Source organism: Salarias fasciatus, chromosome 12 (assembly GCF_902148845.1).
Source record: "Salarias fasciatus chromosome 12, fSalaFa1.1, whole genome shotgun sequence".
Classification (NCBI taxonomy): Eukaryota; Metazoa; Chordata; class Actinopteri; order Blenniiformes; family Blenniidae; genus Salarias; species Salarias fasciatus.
This window is the reverse complement of record NC_043756.1, coordinates 22,547,522-22,571,201: the sequence shown is the minus strand read 5'-3', so window position 1 is coordinate 22,571,201 and position 23,680 is coordinate 22,547,522. Positions and strand designations below refer to the sequence as shown.

The following is a 23,680-nucleotide window of genomic DNA, read 5'->3' as shown; positions in this document are numbered from 1 at the left end:
TTGTTTTTCTATCATGAATAAAATTTAAAGGAAGATCAGAGTGTCGAGGTTTTGATTTAGCATCAAACCAGTGATTCAAAACATTTTTCTTTGAGTGGAGATCCATAAATTGCACCTAAATAAATCTGTGCACCCTTCTTTGATCTGACTTACCAAAACATTGTAGTGAAGACAAACATCTCAATAAATTTGGCAATTAGAAATGGCATTTATAAAAAGGAACTACCAGGACAACAGGTCATTAAAACCAGGCTTGAAATGAAAGGATATGCCGTCTTGGAGTGTCCTGGATGTAGCCTGTCTTCCCACCTTGTCAGCTGAGACAGAAGGATGAATGATAAAATGAATGATAAAAAAACTTGGGTCCTGAATTTTTGTGGAGGCATGGTCGATGTGGTGCAGCGAAACCACAATTCATATGGGTTCTTTGCAATCATGAAACCATAGAGAATTGTGTCATTCATTATCACAAAGCATTGTGATGTTATTGAGCTGTTTTTTTCCTGGTTTTGTTTGCCTCTTCAGCGTTCAATAATTATCTGTTTTGGTCTCTGTTATATTTTGCATCCAGACACTGTCGTGATTCACTTGCTGTCATCTCACTCACAACTGCCCCTTATTATCAGTCACTGAGGACACTTAAACACTCGGCAATTGTTGTCTTAGACTGTCATGTAATCAGGGAAATGCATTGTATTTGTATTTCATGAGAGTTGTGCTTAATGCTTGTCTTCATGAAGACAAAGTTGGAGCATTTTCAAACAGTTCAAATCTCCTCAGGATCAAAAGAATTATACTATTATTTAAAATAACAAAGATCCTGCAAAGGCATGAAGTCGTTTCTCATTAATGAACAGATCTCAGTGAGGTAAAAGCAGATGGAACATAATCATATTTCTAAATTTTCATTAAAGAATTGATTTGAATAAAATGAACATGCTTCCTTGAAAACTACATTTATTTTAAACCTTACCAATTGAAAAAAGCCAAAAGCTATTTAATGACTGTGGCTAAAATTCGCCCAGGCCTTGAATCTAAAACTACAATTGGAAAAAGAAACAGTGGGATGTGGTTTCCCCTTTCTTAAGGACTACAAATGGTCAGCAATTAAAACGGATAATATGGTGGTGTAGAGAAAACTCCGAGATCAGACTGTCTTGAAATGGAGAAATAGTGAATACCTCACTTCCTTCAGTCATTCCCTGAGATACAGCACACCATTTACCTCATTTGATGAGTAAACCATAATTATTATTAGAAGCAGAAATAATACACAAAAAGCACACACTACTTGTTCATTGTTTTTGTGAAAATAAACATTTCATGCAGGCCTGTTGTGTTTTCCTCAAATATGTCATCGTCTTTCTTACTGCATTGTTCTGCTCACAATTGCTTTAACTGACAAAGGTTGAAGCTTAGCTTGAATTTTGCCTTTTCGCTGCTCCATCCTCCTCGATCTTGGTCGTCAGGTGAACATTTGGCCATATAACATAGTTTAATTCGTCCAACGATAATAAAATCCACAGCTACCACAAGCTGCTGCAGAGTGTTCAGTTGTCTTTTGGATCTCCAGCAGGATGTGGGGCTCTGTTGTTGTTAAACTGCACATTTTTGTGATATAAAAACAGATTGCCCTTCTGGCCTAATGATCAGAATGCAGGACTCCAGGATAAAAACTCAGATCACTCTCTCTGGCAACCCTGAAGCATGGATCAGAGAAACGTTGCTGCGGTTCACTTCTCCAGACAATATCTTTGATGTTTTCCCATTATTATTTTGTTTCTTTTCAGAGTGAAAACAAAGTGTCAAAACCTGACTTGAAGCCCATCGTTAGGAATCACCTCACGTATATTCCCCAAAACCTGAAAATTCTGGATACGTAGAAAACTGGAAGTGAAATCTGACAGAAACTTAAACTGATAGTTGGGATAGGGGCTAAAAGTCAAAGTGGAGGGCTACACTTCATTGAAGACTCAGTTCATCCCCTCCAGGCCTGATATTTGGAAATAAACTGTATAAAGGAATTAAAAAAAAAAAGAATACGTCCTTTCTACAAACTGGCCAGACCTGTAAGGTTCACTTTAACATGCTCTACTTTTGTTTAGTTCTGCAGCCTTCACGAAATCAGCCCCTGTATTACCTCCCACAAAGCCAAACACCAATCTTAGTTGATGGCTGTGTGTGTGTGTGTGTGTGTGTGTGTGTGTGTGTGTGTGTGTGTGTGTGCCCACTACGGAGCTGCAGGGAAGCCAGCCGGGCTGCTTCTCTCCCTCTCTCTCTCTCTCTCTCTCTCTCTCTGCTTTTATCTCAGCATCGCCAGTCGCGTAAATGTTCTTCCTACTGTTCTGGCATGACAATTGGATCCCTAAACCGAGACGCACCATGCTGTGTTTGCCTGGTAATGCGCTGCTTCCTATAGGCACACACACACACACACACACACACACACACACACACATTTCTATTAAGAAATGTACAAAAGCACAATGGAGGCACACATAAGATAAATATCAAATTTCTACATATGTGTGGGACCCCACTATATTCATGGAATCCACCCAAATGAATCAGTGAGAGGCCCATATATGAGAATACATTTCTTCAACATTACTTATATGTAATGCTGAGGAAATGCATTCGAAGGTAGATTATAGCGAGTCTGTATATAAACCTTTTTAACGCATGGACTTTGTTGTTCATGTTAAGATCGGTGATAAACAGCACCTGACAGCAATATTCATTCTTCTGTAAAACATTGATGAACACTATTGTACTGTAAAAAAAAACTAATAATGAGTTGGCTGCAGTAACAATAATATAGAAAATCAGTGAGAATCATAAATAAAGCAAGAACAGCATGACTGCAAAAATCAAGATCACTATAGAAAATCACTCGTGTTGAAAAATTACTGAGTGTAGCTACTGTCAAAAAAGCAATAATTTTTATGCTATTTTGAGAATTACAGCAATGATGATCCCACAGTAAACCACAAATTACAACCTATTTCATATGATACATGAGTGTCAGGTGTGTGTAGGATGTGTGTAGGCAAAAATGAACAAGGTGCATGTGTTTTTTGTTGTTTTTGGGGGGTTTTTTTTCCCACTACCTCTCCATCTCCTTTCATTTTCCTTTCCCCAGGCATCGGGTCCAATCCATCCTGTGATTGAGATTTGTTCTTTTTCTTATTAAAGAACAGGTGGCCGTGAGATAGCAGTCTCATTTTTCACTGCTGCTGCACTCCATGAGTCCAAACTAATGATCAAAACATTGAGCGGCTCCAAATCATCTCTCAACCCACACTGATAGATATGGGAACTGATGGGAGGAGGAGTGTATTTGTATCTGTGTGCAACTGCAGGTGAGTGTGTGTATGTGTGTGTGAGCCTACGTTGTCGGAGCATAATTGTGCATCTGTGTGTGCATACTTAATTCCACATCTATGTGTTTTCAGTGTATTTACATACACACACGCAAGTCCACACTGGTGTTTGTACATGTGTGTTGCCAGCAGTGGTTTGGAGATCTCAGCCTTTATCTTTGTTTATACACAGTTGTGGTGGTTCACAGTTTTTTTTTTTTTTTTTCAACACATTCAAAGAGGAAAACAGCATGCGTCCAAAAAACAGAGGAGATGAAAGTGGTATAATGATGTTTAATTTATGGGCATCATTGTTTGGTATTGAATAAAAGAGTTTAGTCGAAGGTGTAACAGGAGAAAGTACGCCAGGAGAAATCAAGCTGTCTCCTGTTAACTGGGACTTAGTTAATAGGCTGCTGTCAGGCTTATTGTGTTATTCATTGCTGCCGAGCAGCTTTCTTTACCAGTTAATAAGATCACTAAAAACACAAACCAGCAAGTAATGACGAACTCACTGAAGGAGAAACAAAAGAATAGAATGTATAGGAGTGGAACTCACAGTGAAGGGAGGCACCTATCAACATGAATAATCATTTAAAAAATAATACAATTATGATAAAATGTATATTAAAATGTGCATTTGCATGTTCTATGAAGTCAAATTCAATTCAGTGTTTTTTTTTAATATCCACAATTATTACATTTGTGGCTTACCTGTGGAAATACAGAGGAGATGTTCGTTAAAGAGAGATGAAGCAGCTCAAGCTTATTGGATTCCCTTCAAACTGGGTCTATCCAAGGCATCTTTTGATTTTTCATTGTTTGTCATGTTTATACACACTTTTCCTAGTAATCCTGACTTTCAATATAAGAAAAAAAAGTATTTCATCTGTCCAAAAACATGCATGACATTTTTATATTGACTATAATAAAAGATAAAATACTTTCATTTTTTTTCCGTTTTTTGTCCGTTTTTTTTTTTTTCAGAAAAGTTTTGCATTTGCATGGCAACCTTATGAAAATGACAGCCATTTACATAGACATGCTTATTGACAGACGACCACGTTGGATTGTGGTTACAGGTGATTTCCAGCAATAAAACTACCATTTCAACACCTACTGTTTCTAATTATTTTAGTTCCTTTTGAAAACAATTAATGGAAATCGATGGAAACGATGGAAAGTGTAAAACTGACCAACATGTTGTTTCATAACTCCTAATTAGTTTGAAATTCTCTTGGAAGTATTCAACAAGCTTTCACCATCCTGCTGTCATATCCTCACATTCACTTTTGCTCTGCAAAGTTTTTTCGTCGAGTAAAGAGTTATTTCATGACAGTAAGTTTTAAAAAAAGAAAAAGAAAAGACAAACAGCAAGAAAAAGCTTCAGGTGTAAATAAATGGTAATTTTCCCCTAAAGGCCCAAAGCAGAGCTGTTACCTCTCACATTCTGGAAGTGGAAATTCATTGCCACAGCTGTAAACTCACACTGGTTATCTCACACCAGGTACTGACTTTTCTTGGAATGTTGTTTTCAACAGTGAAGCTCCAGTAAATCTCTTCTCGCGGCACTTTTTTTTTTTTTTTTTCGTTTTTCATTTATCACGTTTTTGACCAGACTGTGAATTCTTGGTGTTTAAAAGTAATTTACACCGTTTCACCCTCTATCTATCCAGTGAGTTTTACTCTCATTCCCTTCTATTTTTATACTCAACCCCCCCCCCCCCCCCCCTCAAATCCCCGTCTGCAGAAATCCTCCCCCTTTCTGCTTTAATCAGAAATCACAGCCTTGTTATCAGCTTTTTTTGTAAACTTTCCCCATCCCTCCCTGTCACAAAAACTGAGATATGCCACCGCTCTGCCATGCAAATCCACTCCAGAGACTGTGCAGATGATTTCTCTGATTCCTGTCTGATAGTGCGCTGATGACACTGATGCAGGATGTGATGCTTTAGTGTGTGAAATGAAAGCACTTTCTGTTGTGCAAACTTGACAGGACAGAAAACTTTCCCTCTCCAGCTCTCTCTCTCTCTCTCTCTCTGCCCTCTTTGCTGCTCTTGTGATCATTCGTGCTGCGTGCCGCCGCTCCATACAGCCCGGTGAGATTAGTCATCGCAGGTCCCATCTGTTGCCTTCACGACTCATTTGTTTACTCGCTGGTTCACATCAGAGCTCGCGGCGACTGGGGGGGGGGGGGGGGGGGGGGGTTTCCTTGGGCGTCAGGTTGGGTCTGGACAGCGAGGTCAACTTAGCTCGATGATTCATCACACTTCTTACTAATCGTACCGTTTCCTTTCATTTCTGAGCGGAATAAATGATGGCGATGGCAGTGGGTTGGCACAGAAGAGGGAGATCAATAAAAAGACAGTATTGGCTGATCAAGATTCAACAGTTTGGTCACGTCAGCAAACTAATACTGCTGCATCTGTGTTCTGAGGTGACATTAACAAGCCTTTGACACGCCAAACTGTTTGCAGTCTGCAGGGAAATGGCTGCTCACATGATCACGGCTTGACAGGACAGGTGGCGACGTGAAGCAAGTTTCACTTTATGTAGATGACACAGCTGGAGACATTCACAGACAAATAAAACTCCTTGGAAACTAAATGCTGTCCACCATGATGCTTTAATGTATGCCAGGTTGGAAATTAGCTTTTCGGATGAGCAGATTTTTACAGTCTAATGATTTCCACATCTATCCCCCACTAACTATAATACCGAGTCATGCTAATGATGATCATATATTTGATTATATGACTTTGTTGTAAACCTGTTTTACTACTATTGGTAAAGAAAAGCTAAAATCTGAATTCGCATTTTTTTAAATGTGCAAGAATGAAACTCATCCCTGCCTAAGGCTGCATTTGCTCATTTAGTCCTTGACCTCTTCTACATGACTGAGAGTACCAAGCATGAATATATTATGTTATGGAAATTTACAAACAGCCTGGTGAGATGTACAGTAAATGAATAATGGTGGCTGTTGGTTTTGTGAACCTTGACACAGGCTAAGTTGTTTATATCTTCTTTCAAAACCATGTTTTTCTGTGACATAATTCATATTTGGAGGTGTCGATCCACATCCTGCTTCCTGACACTCAGGATTGGATTCTCTATGTGATGGTGTGGAGCGAAAAGCTAGAGGCAGAGATTTCCCGCTTCGCCTTGTCTGTGTGTCAGCACCCTCACCTAAACTACAACTCATCAGAACGATCCCAGCGTTCGGTCATTAAACACCAGCCGGCACTTTACAATATTTTTTTTATTGTTTACTGCCTTTTATTTCAAATTCTGTTTGTGACTGTTTTTGGTCTGTTGATGTCAACAAAAAAAGAAAAACAAAAAAAAAACTCTGAAGGAAAAGTTTGTATTGAAGTCTGTGACGATTCTGACAGAAAGCTGAAGAATAGACACTGAAAATATTTCATCTTCATTGTTTGCATTGATTTCTTGGCTGGGTTAACAAGGACTTACTTCCCAATACTTCTTCATATTTATTATACAGAGCAACTGAGCACGTTTCCCCAAATTACCTCTGACACTCCCTCTAAGTGCATGCCCACTGTAGAATATAGACTTTTTAGTATTTCCAATTATCCAGCGACTGTTTGTCGGGTATTCATTAATTAGTTGCGGCCGGCAAAGTTTCTGGTTTGTTACTCAGTCGCTCTTCTGTAATTACTCCGACTTCTCTGTGCACCTTCTTGTTAAGCGTTGCCAATTATTTTACAGGGAAATGTCAGTGTCTTGCAGAAAAGCTAACAACCCTTACTCCTTGTTAGACATTTGAGCCAAGTTAGCCTCAGATGCCGTTATAAAATATTGACAAGATGTCACGCAGCATTTTCGCTTCTGCTGACTTGTACCGTGCTTGTCATTCTGACCGGCCATGTAGAAATGATCTTGTGATTATGGTGCAATGTCAGGAAATATAGTCTACTGTCTATTCTTGGAGGTCTCCTTTCTGTTCTTTTTTTTTCCCTCCATCCCTCCTGTATTAAGCTATAGCTGGACTGGGGTCACAAAGATATTGTGAAACATCTCGAGCAACTTGTTGAATACACGTCTGCAAAAGCAGAAAACTAGCTTTTTCTGCGTTGTTGTTAAAGCGAAATGGCAGCCAAAGGTCAGTCGGCAGGAAGGTAATGAGGGAGTACAGCGGCCATTACCACAGTCGTGCATAGGAGGGCAATGATGGCCCCTCTGATTATCTGCCTGAAATGTTGCTACACAGGGAGGATCAATGGTTCGAGCCACTTATCTGGGAAGTCAAAGTGGGGTCACTTCCTTTAGAAGAAGCCAGCTTGTTTCATTCTGGTTGATCTCAACAGTGAAATCAGAAAACAACAAGATAAAGCTGATCTTATTAGATCTTTCTGAGATCTTTCTCATTCTCAACAATCTCTATCAGTTTATAAGCACATACAATATGCTTGTAAAGCCAAAATGTCATTAAATATTAATCATATTTAGATGCAATAATGTGCAATGCCATTACTGTTTTTTTAACGGCACCCACTTGTGGTCCAACACAAAAATTACATCGATTTCAGTGTTTCAAAACGGACATCATTTTCAAATGTTGCTGTGTAGACCCAAAACTTTTCATATACAAAAACGCAAAATGATCATATAAACCAGCGGTGTCAAACTCTGATCCTCAATGGCTGGCGTCCTGCATGTTTAAGGTCTCTCCCAGTTGCAACACAGCTGATTGCAATGAAAGCTTGTTCCTTGGCTTTAATCCAGGCTGGAGGACGACAACAGGAGATTGAGGTGAGCTGAAGCAGAGAAACATCTGAAACATGCAGGACGCCGGCCCTGCAGGAATGCAGTTTGACACCTCCGATGTAAACAGAGCCTGACCAAGCATTATCATGACTCTGAGTCACTTCAATGGAAATGTGAAATTGCACAGTAGCTTATTTGTTTTCACATTCATAGTTAATGTGATATGTTGCAGCCCTACATGCCGACCAGAGACTTGAGGTCAGCTGACCAGCTCCGGTTGGTTGTCCCGAAAGCCAGGCTCAAAACCAGGGGTGACAGAGCCTTCTCTGTAGCAGCGCCCACCCTCTGGAACAACCTCCCCCTAGATGTCAGGTCCTCCGAGTCTGTGGGACAGTTTAAATCCAGACTAAAAACACACCTCTTCTCGAAGGCCTTTAAACACTAGCAAAACCGGAGTATATTCTTGGTGTCTTATTTGTCTTATCTGTGTTTTTTTTAATTTTTTTATTATGTTTAACTGAGCCTGTTACTTTATTTAGTTATTTTATCCTTTTCTTTTACTTCTGTATTGCTGTGCAGCACTTTGGTCAACGGAAGTTGTTTTTAAATGTGCTATATAAATAAAATTGAATTGAATTGAATTGAATTGAATTGAATTGAATTAACATGCAAATTTACAAATCAATCACCATTACTGTCTCCAGATACGCTTCTGTAACAAGCACGAAGAGGGCCCCTTTGTTTACCCCGCCCCCGGGCTGACTCTAACTTGCTCCACCAGTTCTTCCACTCCTGTAGCAGCTTGTGGTCTGAAGTTCCCAGAACACCTGGGACACACTCCACACAAATCCACCATCTTGCTGATTAATGATACTCAGCTTGGATTTCATGATTTACTATTTTTTTCTGCATTTTACTAGATTTCACTCACCTGTCCTCAATTCTTCTGAATTGAAGAACGTCAACAATCGTGCCACCACTGAGGATGGTAATACAGCCTTTCCACTGGAAGTGCTCAGACCCACTTTCTCATTCCGTGCGCTGTGTGCCAGTAATCTCTCCGTTTGCCGTCAAAAGATAAAAATACATAATACTCCTGGGCGGCTCAAAGCCACCGAACGCCTCCCTGTCAGTTCATCTATTGGCACACAAACCCTGATTAGAGCTTAAGTGGCAGCTGGAATGCAGCGGCAAGCCTATCCATCCATTGTGCTGCAGAAAATACCAAAATCTTTTCAAAAGTTTTATTCCTGAATAATAAGGCTGTGCATTTATTCAGGTCCGTTTCTGTCTCGGCATATGCGACCATGCTGCACGGTCGTGCTTCTTCCTTTTGAAAATCGCTCGGCCACGGCCAGGGGAGGCCAACCAAACACGTCAAGTCGTGACAGTCAATGACCGAGAGGCTCAGAGCAACCGCTTACATCTGCTCTCCTCATCTCGCATTACACAATGTCAACATTCATTATGGGAAGCAAATTACACTGTGAAGACTTTATTGCAGTCCAGTTTGCTATAAAGAGGCGAGAAGTGTTCTTGTGGTGGGTTCCAGCTGGTTTTTGCTGCTGCTGGAATTTTCTTTTATAAATCAACTGAAGCCCACTACAGGGAGAGAAGAGAAAAGGCTCCACCACCCTGTAAGCAGGGATTTGTTGGCAAATGTATACCCAAAGGCATCAGAACTGGGCTTGATTCTTAATTAAACCGATAGAATACAGCGGCGGTGACAGCTCCGTGGCTGTTTGCCTCTGTGAAAACTCAACAGCCACTAAAGTTTCTTCTCAGTAATGATTTATGCATCCAATTTTCTGTGATCTATATTGAGCGTAGCATCATGGGTAATTAAATGATGGTTCTACAGAGCACTGACTGCTCTCGTAAAATGACAGGGCCATAATTATCTTGAAGCTTGGTTACCCTCTGACTCAAATACTAATTGTCTATCAATAACCAAACGGGATATGTCACCAAATTAAAACTTCCCCCGAAGCAAACAGCTCGGAGCTGCAGGAACTCTGTCGCTAACAGAGTAGCCGGTCTTACATGTGAAAAATGGACACGGTTTGTACAGTTGGTGTCGATTTATTTACAATGACCAAACATCACAACTGCACAGTGTGGATCTATTCTATAACACAATGACAGCAAAAACAAAAAACAAAAACTACCCTTGTATTGAAAGTGAGATTCACTCCCTGAGTAACTAATGCACATTTTTTTCCCCTTGTAACTCCTCCCTGACTGAGAATTTAGCCCCTTCTGGTAAATACAATAAAAGACACTCTGAGAACAAGAGGGATTTGCTGGGTGAACTCCCTCACTCACTCATTACACACACTGATTAAAATCCAGCAGTACACCAACACACAGCCCACAAACACCTGCTGACAGTAACGTATTGAACAGAACTAAATATGGAGTGCTTTCTTTGCTACAATTTGAATCTACCCTGTTACCTTTGTATTATTTCTGTCTCTTATTTATGATAAATCGGACAGTAAGGAAAAGGATGGCCAGCCAAGTCTTGTTGACATTTTAGGGAGGCCTTTTGGAGCAGTAAAGATGTCCATTTGATGGATACCAGGCACTCTATAGAAAACAGGAGGACAGAAATGAGGAATGCTTATGGATCTAGAGGCAGATAAGGTAAGAAGTAGAGAGAACAATAGGTTGTATACAACTACAGGGGGGCGGGGGAAAGGAGAAGAAACATCACTGAGAATGGAGAATAACAACAGCGGCGAGACAGGAAAAAAAAGAGAGAATGGCATGAGGGAGCAGTCCATCAGCAAGAAAAACCCAGGACAGGTTGAAAAAACAGGACACATTCGAAGATGGGGAAAGATGGAACGGAAAGCCACACAGCAGCTTTCCCCCCCAAAAAAGACAAAATACTTTGTTTTCTGTCTTCTTCTCTGCTGTGTGTTCAGTACGCAGGTCTGTAGAGGAGGTCCCCGGAGGCAAGTCTGCGTTTCAGCTCCTTCCACAGCAGCTCCCTCTCCTTCTGGACGCCCTTCATGAAGCCTCGGTTCTCCTGCGCCCGCCGGGACAGGTACGGCATGACCTCGTTCACCGGCCCGTACGGGACGTACTTATAGACGGGGAAGCCCGCCTGGCCTGCAGGTCCAGACGACAAAAACACTGAGGTTGTTAGCACCGTGACATTTATATAAGATATGCACCTACCCTTCTAGATGAGTGCATAACCGTCCAAACTTTTGTGGAATTCCGGGTTTTAGTTTGTGAGTGAGTTTTACCAATGACACATTAGAGGGAGACATGATGATTGTGTTTGCACACAGACCGACAGCCTCAGTCCCTCTGATCACTACAACATGAGCGCGCGCTTCCCCAGCAGCTGTGTCTCAGTTTGAAGAGCTGCTGCCGTCAGCCAGTCATGCTCACGAGGTCTTATGCTGTTTCACAGAGGCTTACTCCTCAGATTTGAGGAAATAAACGTTGTTTCAACTCGTTTGCAACATCCAAACACGATACAATAAAACAAAGTCCCGAGGTACAGACAATATCGAGGGCAAAATCACAAAGCAACTAAATATACGGCACATTTGGTGCAGTAAGTGAAAGACAAATAACCCAGATCTCTGCTCTGGGCTGACTTATTTCATAAAGCAACTTTATTTTTTTTTTTATTGTTGGGGGATTTAAGCGTTGAGTGCTGTGTCCCTGGAGAACACAGGGAAGAAACACGTGTCTGTCTGTTTACATCAGTGCAGGTGGAGGCCATTTCAGCTTGAGCCTCACGCTGACAGACAGCTGCCTGACGCCGCGTCTCTCTCTGACTGACAGAGAAAGTGGAGGGAAGCAGCAGCGGGTCAATACCGAACTGTCTCGGTTCATATGCTACACCGTCCCAGCTACATATATGAAGTGTGAGGGACGTGTGTGTGTTTTAGTGGGGAGGACGAGCCAATATCGATGCTGCGGGGGCTGAACCCAAACTGTCAAATCGACTTTATACAGAGATAATGTGAGAGACGGTGTTTATTGTTCCTCACCCAGGGGGAAGCTGATCTGATCACACATGCCCAGGAGTTGACCAAAGAACACTTTGTTCTCTGTTGGTGAGAGGCCAAGCTCTTTCATCCTGAGTCAGAGGGGTGGAAGGAGGTTACAAAGTTAATTCATCAACTTAAAAAAAACCAAACTCCAGTAAGTTTAATCAAACTTTACCTCATTAACGTGTGTTTAACGGTGTCTTCATTATGGGAAGCCACCATCACATTCGCCTTTCGGTTGAGAGCAATCTCATCCAGAACGTAGTCCAGGCACCTGATACAGACACACACGCGAGAGAGGCCACGGAGCAGTTTGTTCAATATAAAACACTGACTAAATGTGTGATAAGAGCATCTCGGCCTCCTAACGGGTCGCTCTCATTAGCATGTGAGATTTAGTGCCTGTTGCTAGTAAACAGTACAAACACCTCTAAGCACTGTGCACATACCATAACACTAAAATCCACAGAAAGAAATAGCACTGAAACGGCCACTGCATACTGTCCCTTGTTACTGTGTTATGCAGTGTCTCAAGCTGTGCGGACGCCTATTAGCAATGAGTTTGTCTGGTGTTGTTGTTTAGCTCAGAATCTTACTGAAGACATTTAGTTTTGTTTAAAAATAAAAAAAGTCTTTTGAATAAGATTTGGAGCATCACATTTTTTCTGCAACCTTCAACCATTCGCACAGGGAAAGACCATATTTGGTGACAGATATAGTTTTCTAAACTTTATCCTACAATCACAAAACTTTTCTGAAAGTGAGAGAATACAAAAAAACATTTTCACTGTAAGAGTTGTCATGTAAATAGGGCCTGAATTTAATTTAAAGCATTTCTTAGATTATAAACGAATTGTAAAACAAAATAAGAAAGGAAAAACAACAGTTTGTCACATTAACTGACAATGGGTAGTACTTCCACTTTCATGGTTTCAATGCTTAATGCTATGTAGATGCCGGGTTTATAATCTTTTTTAATGTTTAACTGTGTAGGTTTTAATCTAATCCTTTGTGCTGTAACTGAGAACAGCACTTTTTTTTCTTTTTCCTGTCTAACAGACCTGCAGCGCAGCGCCGACACAGTCTGCTGCGGGAACATTTCTTTGCGGTTTCTCACAGGTGAACACAACAGGAGGTTTAACAAAGTGGTTTCTTTGAGCCGGCCTTAATCTCGATCTGTCAGAAAATTGCTACAGGACAGCCCTCCTGGAGCTGACTGGTATTCTCCAAACTGCGCAGAGGAAAACTCAGCTGGGTGGAAGCTTGCTGACACGCTGTTAAACCAAAAAAACAAAACCCAAAAAACCAGAAAGAAATCCCTGTGCCGTTCATTACTGGACATTTCTGCAGTTCTGGGCAAAATGTCCCCCAAAACGAGGAAGCTTTACCCACTGCTCAGCTGTTCAGAAACACAGTAACACACCATGCGTCTCACCTATGATACATCCAGTTGGTGGTCTCATAGTTGGGGTTAATGGGATCTTCGTATCCAAACTCTTTTGCCCGGTCGCGCTCCTGATACATGTAGGCCCCGCGCACCAGCTTGGCCGCGAAGTGCCAGCCCTCCCGTCGAGACAGTTCCACATCCATCGTCACACTGCTGTAAGCTTCCTGTGGGGCGATGAAGAAGAGACACTCAAATCCAGACCAGCGAATGCAAACATGGATGAGGAGGATCACCCTGGACTGACTTCTATTTATTACAGAATCTAAGCAGAACAATTTCTTCATTGGCTTTCTTATTTGTTCTTGAACATGTCATGTTTAACGTGCAGGTTTCAGGCGTCTCAGCTGACCCGGCCCTGACCTTTAGGTAGCACTGATAGGTGTTGAAGATGACGGGCGTCTCTCGGTTGTAAACTCTCTGCATTTCCAGCGTCAGCCTGCTGATGGCCGGCTGGAAATAGGTTTGCTCCGCATCCACCATCAGACGGACGCCGTTCTCCTGGGCGAGCTGGAACATCGGGGGATGTAACAACACAGTGGATTATAAAACATACTCATCAATGCTGCTACATTAACTTATAGTTTACTAAAATCACATTTTCTTCTGTGTTATTACAAGTTTGTGAACATGCAATCAGGAATGTAATGCCTGTCAATGATGTAATGATTCCTTTCACTGTAAATATGATGGAGCAAATAACTTGCCAATATAAAGTCTACATAATGATTCACTGTTCCTGTTTTTGATCGCACAAAAACTGCAAAAAACATCTTTTATTCTGATTAAGTGTAGACCTATTTACATATTATTAGATTATTGGCATCAGTTATCTGATTTCCACAGGATTTATCAATGCAACTCCACTGAAACGTATTTAATTATCAAGCTGTTATTAATTAAGTTATCATGTTATTGGCTTTTCTACATTTCCAACATTTAAAATACCCATTATTTATTTGTGCAGGATCTTAGTAAATCAGGTCCATGATGTTGGAATACAAAATTTCCCTGTTCTACATCACTCAACTCATTTTTATTCCCTGAGCGAAATCTATTTATGTGTTCGCCGACTAGAGGATCATTAAAATATGATGCCCTACATGACACTTTTACAGAATATCCCATAAACAAACGCAGCCCTGCGGTTGCATGTTGAGCCGTAAACATGTCGGCAACGCTCACAAACATGCCGCATGTGGTTAAGCTCCGGCGTAAATACTTCTTCACTCAGCCGATGTGAGATTACCTTTGCCAAGACATCGACGCGCTGCAACACTCTCTTCATTTGATCCTCTTCCTCCACGGTGAACTGCTTCAGCAGAGGCTCCAGCTCACCAAGCTGTAAAAACCAAAAAAAAAAAAAAAAAATTACATAAAACAAACCAACCTGAAATTAAAACGCAAAAACATTTTAAGTTCAATTAACAATTTTAAATAAAATATCTACACTTTGAGTAATAAAAACTGAACCCAAAGGATCACCCATATGCAAATAAATCCAGGAAATAGCAAGTGATGACAATGAGTTAATGTAAAAAATGTATTCCTCCTTGTGTATGATTCCAACTGTATTGCATTTCCCATCAAAATGCTCTCCTTCAGAGTCATATTACCACTGACCTCAATGTTTGGAACAACAAGCAAATCCGATATCTTTGTTCTGTCATCTATCAGGCTGTTCCAGTCGAGCATGTCAATGCATCTGTGAGGGGAAAAAAAGGCGGGAGAAGCAATAAAGGAGCAGCGCCGCTTTAAATCTCGCTCGGTGCAGCTGAGCGTGTCATCAGAGGGGAAACTTAAGGATGAACCTCTGAAGTTTTTCCTCAGTTTTCCACTTCAAAAGAAAGGCTCTGACAGCCATCTGTATTGTTATTGAGGTTATTCCCCAGTGAAATGCTTCGAACTGATTGCACAGGAAGTATCCATGTTTTCAATGCCATCATCATTAAATATCAGTAAAACTGTATATCTTGTGTATATTTGCAGTTTCTCACTCCACAGATTCTTCACTCTTTCCAGTAAACCAGCCGTGGAAATCTCCTTTTGCACCCAGTTTGGTCAAAAACTCCTGAAATCAGATAGAAATCCAAAGAACTGCACCGTTAATGCTGCAGCATGGCCCGTATCGACGTGCTCAGGCTGTATGCAGCAGACAGACGGAGGTGATGTTTGGATGACATATCGCCGTAATGAAACCCGAGCAGAATGAAAAGCAGAAAAGGCGCTAACAGGACCTGCAGTTGTGCGAGCTCCAGCCTCTGGTCTAAGGCCTCCATGCCATCTTTCCCCTGCTGTGCTGACAGAAAGGTGAAAAATCGCTGCCATTTCAGCAGCACCTCTGAGAACTGGAGCTTTCGAAAACAACACACACACACACACACACACACACACACACACACACAAAGGAAAGAAACAACATAAATTTAGCTCACTTCACTTCTGCTGAAACACCATCAGCCTAATTGGTACACTGACCTTTTAATCACCCATTAGTGCATACCAGAAACTGAGGTCGTCCCAGCGCAGTCAGCTTGATGGCGGCGAAGCCGTCCGCTGAAGCCCCACCTACAGGCCACACACACTTTTTATCTAATCAGTCCGTTTATGTTACAATAACATGGCATATGACATAATTACAAGGACGTATAAAAAACTCGAGAAAGGTTAGTACTGTTGCCTGACAATTACCCAAAAGTATGTTTATTGGCCGAACATGAGGGATTATAACATGTTAGTAGGCAGCATTACCTAAAATCTACTCATCAAAATGTCAAAGTGCAAGTGCAGTATTTTATTTAAACAGAAAAAAAGCAAAATCCCCATTTTTCAGTTCAGCTGTTGATGATTAGTAAACCTAAATTGATACAGACGTGTGTGTGATTGCATTTCTTGGCCAGATTCTACTTTTTCAGCCTGTAATGGTGAGACTGAGGTGCAGCAAAGTCTGGATAAAGTCAGTACAGTAAACCGATGGACAATGGACAAAATACTCTGCGCTGGGATTGATCAATACTGCTCATCATCACTATAATAACATCTCCAGTGTGGCACAAAATGCTGCTCAACTTTCACAAATGTTAGGATCTCTCTCTTTTTTTTTTTTTAGGAAGAAGATTAGTCGGGTCCTTAAAAACTCAGCCGGCCTTCTTTTAGAAATCAATCAGTTTGATTGTGGTCAATCAGTGTAAATGTATTGGAAACTTAATGACGAGGTGCGTCCAACTGGAGAAACACAGCTCAGGATGCTCGTCATAGCTGACCAATAGTAACAAGCCACTCGTTGATGAGTCAGTTCAGGAAGTACAGTCTCTGATGGGACATTTTCAACTAATAAATTGTAGATAAGGTGGTGAAAAGCTGCAGTTTTCTTCAGCTTATTCATGCTTCATGATATAAGTTTTCAGTCGAAGACTGAAAGATAGATTTTACACAGTGCCTCAACTTCTCTGGAACTGAAGATGAACTTGTGGCCTTTGCAGAGAGTACCAAAACAAACCGAGTTTTTTGGGCGTTTAATGAGAGTTTTTGTTTACCAACCAGATGCTTTGATGCATTTGATAAAGGTTTCCATGTGCCGGTCACATTTGGCCTCGTCTGAGTGGAAATACGTGCGAGCTTCAGTCGCTCCCCCACCTCGGTCCCCGGATTGTTTGTGCACTTTATGTTTTCCCTCTCTGTGGCTCACGCCTGGGGGCAAAAACAAATTTGCATGCTTATTACTTCTAATTACATCATACACTGCATCGGCAAATGAGATGAAACACGGCAGCTTACCTATGCTCTCTGTCTCTGCAAAGGATGCGTTCTGCAAGCTGAACCGGAGAGGACACAGGAGGATCATGTTAATTTACAACATTAGAAATGGATGTTCCACCACAGGTCAGTGGAGAAACAAGCACTTTTCACTGTGAACAGTTTGGCCTCGTGGCAGCGGCACGCCGGAGGCCGACACCGTGACCCCGTATACGCTGAGCTGTCTCCTGCTGACCCTCCACACAGGGGAGTTGTAGCATCACTCCACACTTGACCTATTCCCCTCCCTCATCATGAGGCATGAGGGAATTCATGTAACCAAACACACGACTGCACAGTGAGCATGCTGAACATCGGACTTTCTTTTAACATTTCCTCCCACGGGCAAGCATTCACTGATTTCTGACCAACCAACCACAGCTCGCTCATGCTTGAAATACCAATAAATGATAGCGACGTGGGTCACTCTGGATTGCTCTCAGTTTATCTTGAGGAAAAGTATCAAGTTCACACACTACTTAACACAGTCCAAGTTACTAACAACTGTGAGAACTTGTTAGACCAACTGATCAGATGCAGGCTGACGACTGAAATCCACCACAGAAGCTGTGAAAGTGGAAATCCTGCATATTTCACCTTCAACAGTCACATAATGAAGTGCACTTTGAGTCAGTGCTGCTCTATATCAGTTAAACATGCAATCATGCTAAGTATTGCAAATGCAAAGATAATGGACAACTGTGGAGTTTGCATGTTCCCCATCTGCATGCATGGTTTATTGCTCGTTTAATCATGTGTGCTTTTCTACCAGCAGCATTTCAGAAGCACAGCAGTTTCTAAAAATTTGATGCTTTAAGTTAATGTTCTTTGTTTTATGTCGTCTCAGCTGTCTTCCAGTTTGCGCCAGGAACAATGAAATGTTGAAATATTGAAGGTAAATGACATGCACACCATGAATAGATGTAATTTACTGCATTTCAGTCAGTCCTTTCCGATACGCATATTACAAATGCTGATATTAGGATTATGATAAATTTGCAATATATATCCTGTGTAACATATCAACTTTGTTCTTCATTAAAAAAAAAAAAAAAGAATTAGAATTTTTCCCAAAAACTTGGACAGGTGAAAGATTGAATGTCATGTTTTTGTTTTTCATCCTGACAGCTCATATATCTACAGGTTGCATCACTCTTTATGTATTCTGCTGTTGCGAGGAACTGACTAATGTTGTTGTTTGCTATCTTGACACATCATCGGTGAGTTTGTCAAACCCCGCTGTGCCAGATCAGGCTGGCTTAACGCGCTCTGTCCTTCAGCCTTGACGGTTTGAAGGTGCACGCTCGCCAAACAAAAACCCGTCTCAGCCCTGATTTGATGTTTTTCCGAGCGGCCCTCTCCAAGACAGAGTGTATCAAAGCTGTGTTGTGACATCTTGTAACAAGTGATGGGCCGTTAAACACATCCAGAGTTAAAGTGCACACAGGGGTTGTGGCAAAGGGCTTGCCCCAGAGCTTTATCACCTGACGGGGAGTGATGGCATGATGAAACAATAACAGCGGAGATTATGTCTGGAGGAAGCTGATGACGCAGTTCACTGTCGCGCAATGTCAGCACCAATTGGCTTAATGCTTGAGTGTCCTGCATAGCAACTTTATTTATTTGCTACATCTGACCTTTAGGTCGTCGGAGTTGTGCAAGGAATAAAAGGTCAGTTGTTTCTGGTGGTTACATTCATGCAAAATAACTTGGTAAAGTGTTCTGACAATTTAATGATTTGGATGCAAAACAACTTTTAAAGGTGTCAAAAATGCCTTTGCGGCATCCTGATTACTAATAATGCGTGACTGCCCGGAACTGCAGCTGTAGTAACCCTGCTGCTGCTAAGAGAGACTGTTTGTACAAGGTTGTCTCCTTCTTTCCCAAGCATGCGTCAGCTCGTGTATCAGATGGCTTCTGCCGTGCACTGCTTATGTGACAGGATTCCTAACACTGTTCGGCCGGCCAATCCAGGACGGGGGGGCAGGACCATGTCAACAAATCATGTTGCACGAGAGGAGGGGTAACTTCATGCTGACAATAGGGGGTAAACTTATATTTAGAACTGATCCAGAGGAAAACACAAACATGTGCTGTGGTTGTTTAACCACAGAGCAGTTTGTGTCGACTCACAATTCCTCTTGACAGCCAGTGTTAAATAAAACCCCTCCAAACACCAGTGCATGATAGCACAGGAACTTTCATACTCCGTCTCTTTCTCTTCACTGATGTCTTCCTCCACGCTGTAGTCCAGGACAGAGCCGACGCCGAACGCCTGGTTCTTCTGGATGAGCGGTTTGATGGACCTGTGGTCTTCTCCAGCCACGAACTGGCCGTAGAACGTCATCTTCATGAACTGGTCGAAAACTTTCTGGCCGAGGACCTTCTTCCCAAGATCCATTATCTGAACAGAGAGAGAGAAAAAAAGACATGAGAGCATATATTACACACATAACATGCTTAATCTATATGAGCCATAACGGCCCCTGCAGGGTATGTTGAGGATTAGGTGTTACTTAACAGACAAAAAAGGTAGACAGAAAAAACAGTACAGTATGTTCTTCTGAGAGGAGGCATTTGGGATGAGGCCCCACCCTCAGGCAACAACATGCAAACTGCACCAACACTGCAGATCAAACTGAAACTCATGATGGCACGAAACTTCTACAACCACATCTCGATTTCTATCGTCCAGTTGATGTTGTCTGGATGTGGTTTAAAGACTGGACCTATAATATGAATAAAGGTTGTGTAACATGTTAGTAGAGACAGGTTGTAATCCGAGAGGTGGGTGATGAACAGAAAGCCTGGTGTACAAACAGCTCCGCAGAAAACAACCTGACTGCGTCTCAACTTGAGTTTTGTTCACTTTGAGTCTGCTGCCAATAGAAATAAATGCCAATGAACCGGTTTACTGTCATAGCAAAGTGTGTTAGTCATATCAACACTGTAATGCTGTAAGCACCGATTTGAAATAGATATTATTTTTGTTTTAAACTCATTTACACTCAGTTGTCAGGCTGAATGAAGTGTGAATTAAGTTACCTCTTTATTCCTGTCAACCAGGAAGTCATAAGAACAAAGTTTGAAAACCACCAAACTTCTGAGCAGCTCTAATGAGTCTTTGCTCTTGTAAGCTTCCTGGGTCTGCTCGAAGTCCACGGAGATCTCATTAGTGGTGCCGGGGTGTCCGTGAGACTCCGTCCGCCCCGCCGCACCCCAAGCCCCGCCGCGGATTCCCGCATCGTCCCGCCGCTCGGTGCGGGTCGTCGCCGGTGAGGCGGACGTGGAGCGGAGCCTCCGGGAGGAGAGCAGCCGTCTGAAGTGAATGTCCGCCCCTGAACGCGTCAGGGCCGCGGCGCCGCGGACCTGGAACATGAGCGGTCCGGGAGGTGAAGGAGCGGTCCGGGAGGTGAGCGCGAGAGCAGCGGCGACAGGTTCCAGGCGGAGCAGCGCGTGGAGTGTAAACAAGCAGAGAGCAGATCCACGCGCAGTACCGTGACGCACGCCCCGCTCGCCCTGCGCAGGTTTCCACCTTCTCAGAGGCGTTGCAAACAGGTAGGTAAAAATCCTGGGAGGGGCCCACAACTGGAAGGGCCCCCCACAGAGGGTTGACAGTCTGCAACCTGTTCACAAAACACAATACATGCATTAAGAAATTATTAATTTTGTATAATAATGTAATTATTTGGGACTTTTTTCATCATATCAGAGCCCATGATGTAATAACTTGACTATAGTGCAATAACAACACTGACCCATGATCGTAATAAACTAAACTATTCATAGTGAATTATTACAATGCACCTATCTACATTTGCCCATCTTGTTTCAAGGTTCTGTGGAAGTGATGGCATTCAAGGGTCTTGTTCAGGGGATCCACTGTGACCTGTTTGCATTGGGATCCAAACCAGCAAACTTCCAATTACAAGTCACTTTCTGCAGTATCTAGGCCATCACTGCGTAAAACCAGTGGGGGTAGCTGCTATGCTTGGCTCCCCCATCCGTCCAGTGATAACAGTTTGACGTCTTGTTCAAGGACACTTGAGCATGTGAGCAGGGCTGGATGGGGAACTGAATTTGCATTTTTTTCTGATTGAGAATGGTCCACTGTACTAACTGGACAACATCCACAAAATACAATTTTTCCTGACATGATTGAAGTCATATGAAGGATGCTTTTAAAATCTAATACCTACCTGCAGCCCATATTATGTATAGTTCTTGGAACTAAAAGCCATTTTCATAGGTTTTATGCAGTTTGCTTATGAAATAAAGGTATGCTGGATAGGATCTACTATCCCAACTTATTGAGTCATAAATTAACCTTACGAGAAAACGAGCAGCATGTGCAAATAACACAGAATAAACACACGAATGCTTTGGGAGAACATGCAAACACATAAAGAAAGATGATGTTGGCCAGCAAGTTCACTTGAACAAATCACTGTCCAACCACATTTTATCCATTATATTCCTGAGTTCAGAAACATTCTGCAAACAAGTAATCACCACTTCTTTAGAATAAAAGAAGATTTGCATTAAGCCACTCTCTGCCTATAGGTATAATTTGCAAGTCAAATAATGAGATATTTAATTTTGAACATATGGAACTTTGTTTTCAGGCTTTACATTGTGCAAAAACAGCTGCATCGAGTCTTTGTGGATCAAGAGAAAGCATGATAGTGTGCAGAGAGCAGAATTTTGGTGCTGTATGAAAAATTCAGAGAGGCTGAAAAGTTGTGGAGATGGTGAATTAAATACATAAGGACACGTGAGACAGTGGTGAGGCATTCAGTCAGAGCGAGAAATGGGTTTGTGGTAGGGGTGGGATTACATATTGATCAGCTCTTTCTTGTTTGAAATGGTGATGGAAAGGATGACAGAAGGGACGACGGAGTTGCGGTAGACATGAAGGTTGTGGATGGGATTGTGTTCTATGTGAAAAGTGAAGAGCTGGTGGAGGTAGAAGACCTTATTGAATGGAAGAAGAATGATGGTCAGTGGAGACAAGACAGGATACTTGTGTCTGAACAGATGGCTGAATGCAGGAGAGATGGTTAAAATGGACTAGTTTCAGTACCTGGGATCAAGCAGCTCACCTCAGAGAGCGCTCATGGATGTCCTTGAAGGAAGATATGGTTCATGTAACAGTAGAGGAGGCAGGGCATGGGGTGACGTGGAGGAAAATGATCCACCAACGAACACAAATAAAACAGACATAAAGAGCTGGAGTCAACAATTTTATCCATGTGCTTGTGTTTTAAATATTAGAAATTGCATATTAATCTTTAACAATACTACTAATGATGGCTCACTGTAACATGATTGAGATTATTATTTCTTTTTTCTTTGTGTGTGTGTTGGTGGGGGTGCCATTAATAAATGTGCATGATTCAAACTAGCAGAACCTAAAATTATGAATGCATGACCATTGTTGTCATTAGAGATTAAATTCATTGCTAAAATAATAATTTCTTTCCTAATTTCTGTCAACTACTTGCACCAGTTCAACTGATATTTTAAATGTTATAAAACCAATATGTCATCAGGGGTCATAAAAGAAAATGTCCTCCTGCCAATAAAAGAAAGATAATCTCTGTGATCAAAAGCAATTTCATGAGAACACGTTCATGAAAAATGTTTCATGGCGGATATTTTATAGAAATGCGTGCACGTGGGTGGAGAACTTCCATTATACATGCCATACATTTGCTCTACAATGCAAGAAATAATGAATTGGAGCCTCAGATGTCAGAGCAGTGATGTTGTGTCTGTGTGATCTGGGCTCGAATTGCACCAGGGCTGCGCTGTGGCGCATATCCAGCGTAAAACTTGTGCCAAGTCAAATGTGGATCCTGGAAGGCAGCAGCCAAAAGATGCTCATTATCTGTGTGTGTCACAGGGTTCCTGCTTCACAGCATTAAAGCTGCTTGGCGTCTTGTGTCCGCATCACTTCGTTGGTGCAAACAGATGGGGGAGCTATTGTCTCAGATGTGGGCTTTCACACAGCTGGACACTCCGGCCTCACACAAAGACTTCCACATCCTGCCAACTAATTAAAACTACATTCAGTTAGATATTTTTTATGACAGTCACATATATCTAAAAATATTTAATAGTTATGCCAACAAAATTCAAACTGCAAAACATTAAAATGTTTATATTTTTAACGTCACATTTGAATGTATTGAACAACAGTGCCCTTTTCCCCTAAATGTAAGTACTTGAGTTATTTATTATAATTATTTTTTTCACTTTTAATGTGAAGTAAGGCCACGCACATTCGCTTCCTTTCTGAACTTTCTAACTTCGTCCCTTCCAGCGGACCC

At 41.7% G+C, this 23,680-nt stretch overlaps 1 protein-coding gene across 1 annotated transcript; it reads right to left on the bottom strand.

Moving 5' to 3' along the window:
- Positions 1-10,159: 10,159 nt before the first annotated feature.
- Positions 10,160-20,850, bottom strand: prodhb (proline dehydrogenase (oxidase) 1b). The gene is made up of 14 exons (XM_030105319.1): positions 20,394-20,850; positions 19,556-19,752; positions 17,331-17,368; positions 17,094-17,243; positions 16,057-16,121; positions 15,791-15,907; positions 15,551-15,624; positions 15,177-15,258; positions 14,803-14,895; positions 13,917-14,063; positions 13,545-13,720; positions 12,285-12,383; positions 12,110-12,198; positions 10,160-11,210 (listed from the first exon to the last, which is right to left on the bottom strand). The coding sequence occupies exons 1-14, from the start codon at positions 20,724-20,726 to the stop codon at positions 11,020-11,022; spliced, it is 1,851 nt and encodes a 616-aa protein (XP_029961179.1). The 5' UTR covers positions 20,727-20,850; the 3' UTR covers positions 10,160-11,019.
- Between the last annotated feature and the right edge of the window lie 2,830 nt (positions 20,851-23,680).

Excerpts from the sequence above, each read along its gene's own strand:
- prodhb (XM_030105319.1), bottom strand. The coding sequence starts at position 20,726 with ATGTTCCAGGTCCGCGGCGCCGCGGCCCTGACGCGTTCAGGGGCGGAC. Across the intron at positions 17,369-19,555 it reads AGTGAAGAGAAAGAGACGGA|CTTGCAGAACGCATCCTTTG; the intron begins GTATGAAAGTTC and ends TCTCCGGTTCAG. Across the intron at positions 15,625-15,790 it reads TGGAGCTCGCACAACTGCAG|GAGTTTTTGACCAAACTGGG; the intron begins GTCCTGTTAGCG and ends ATCTGATTTCAG.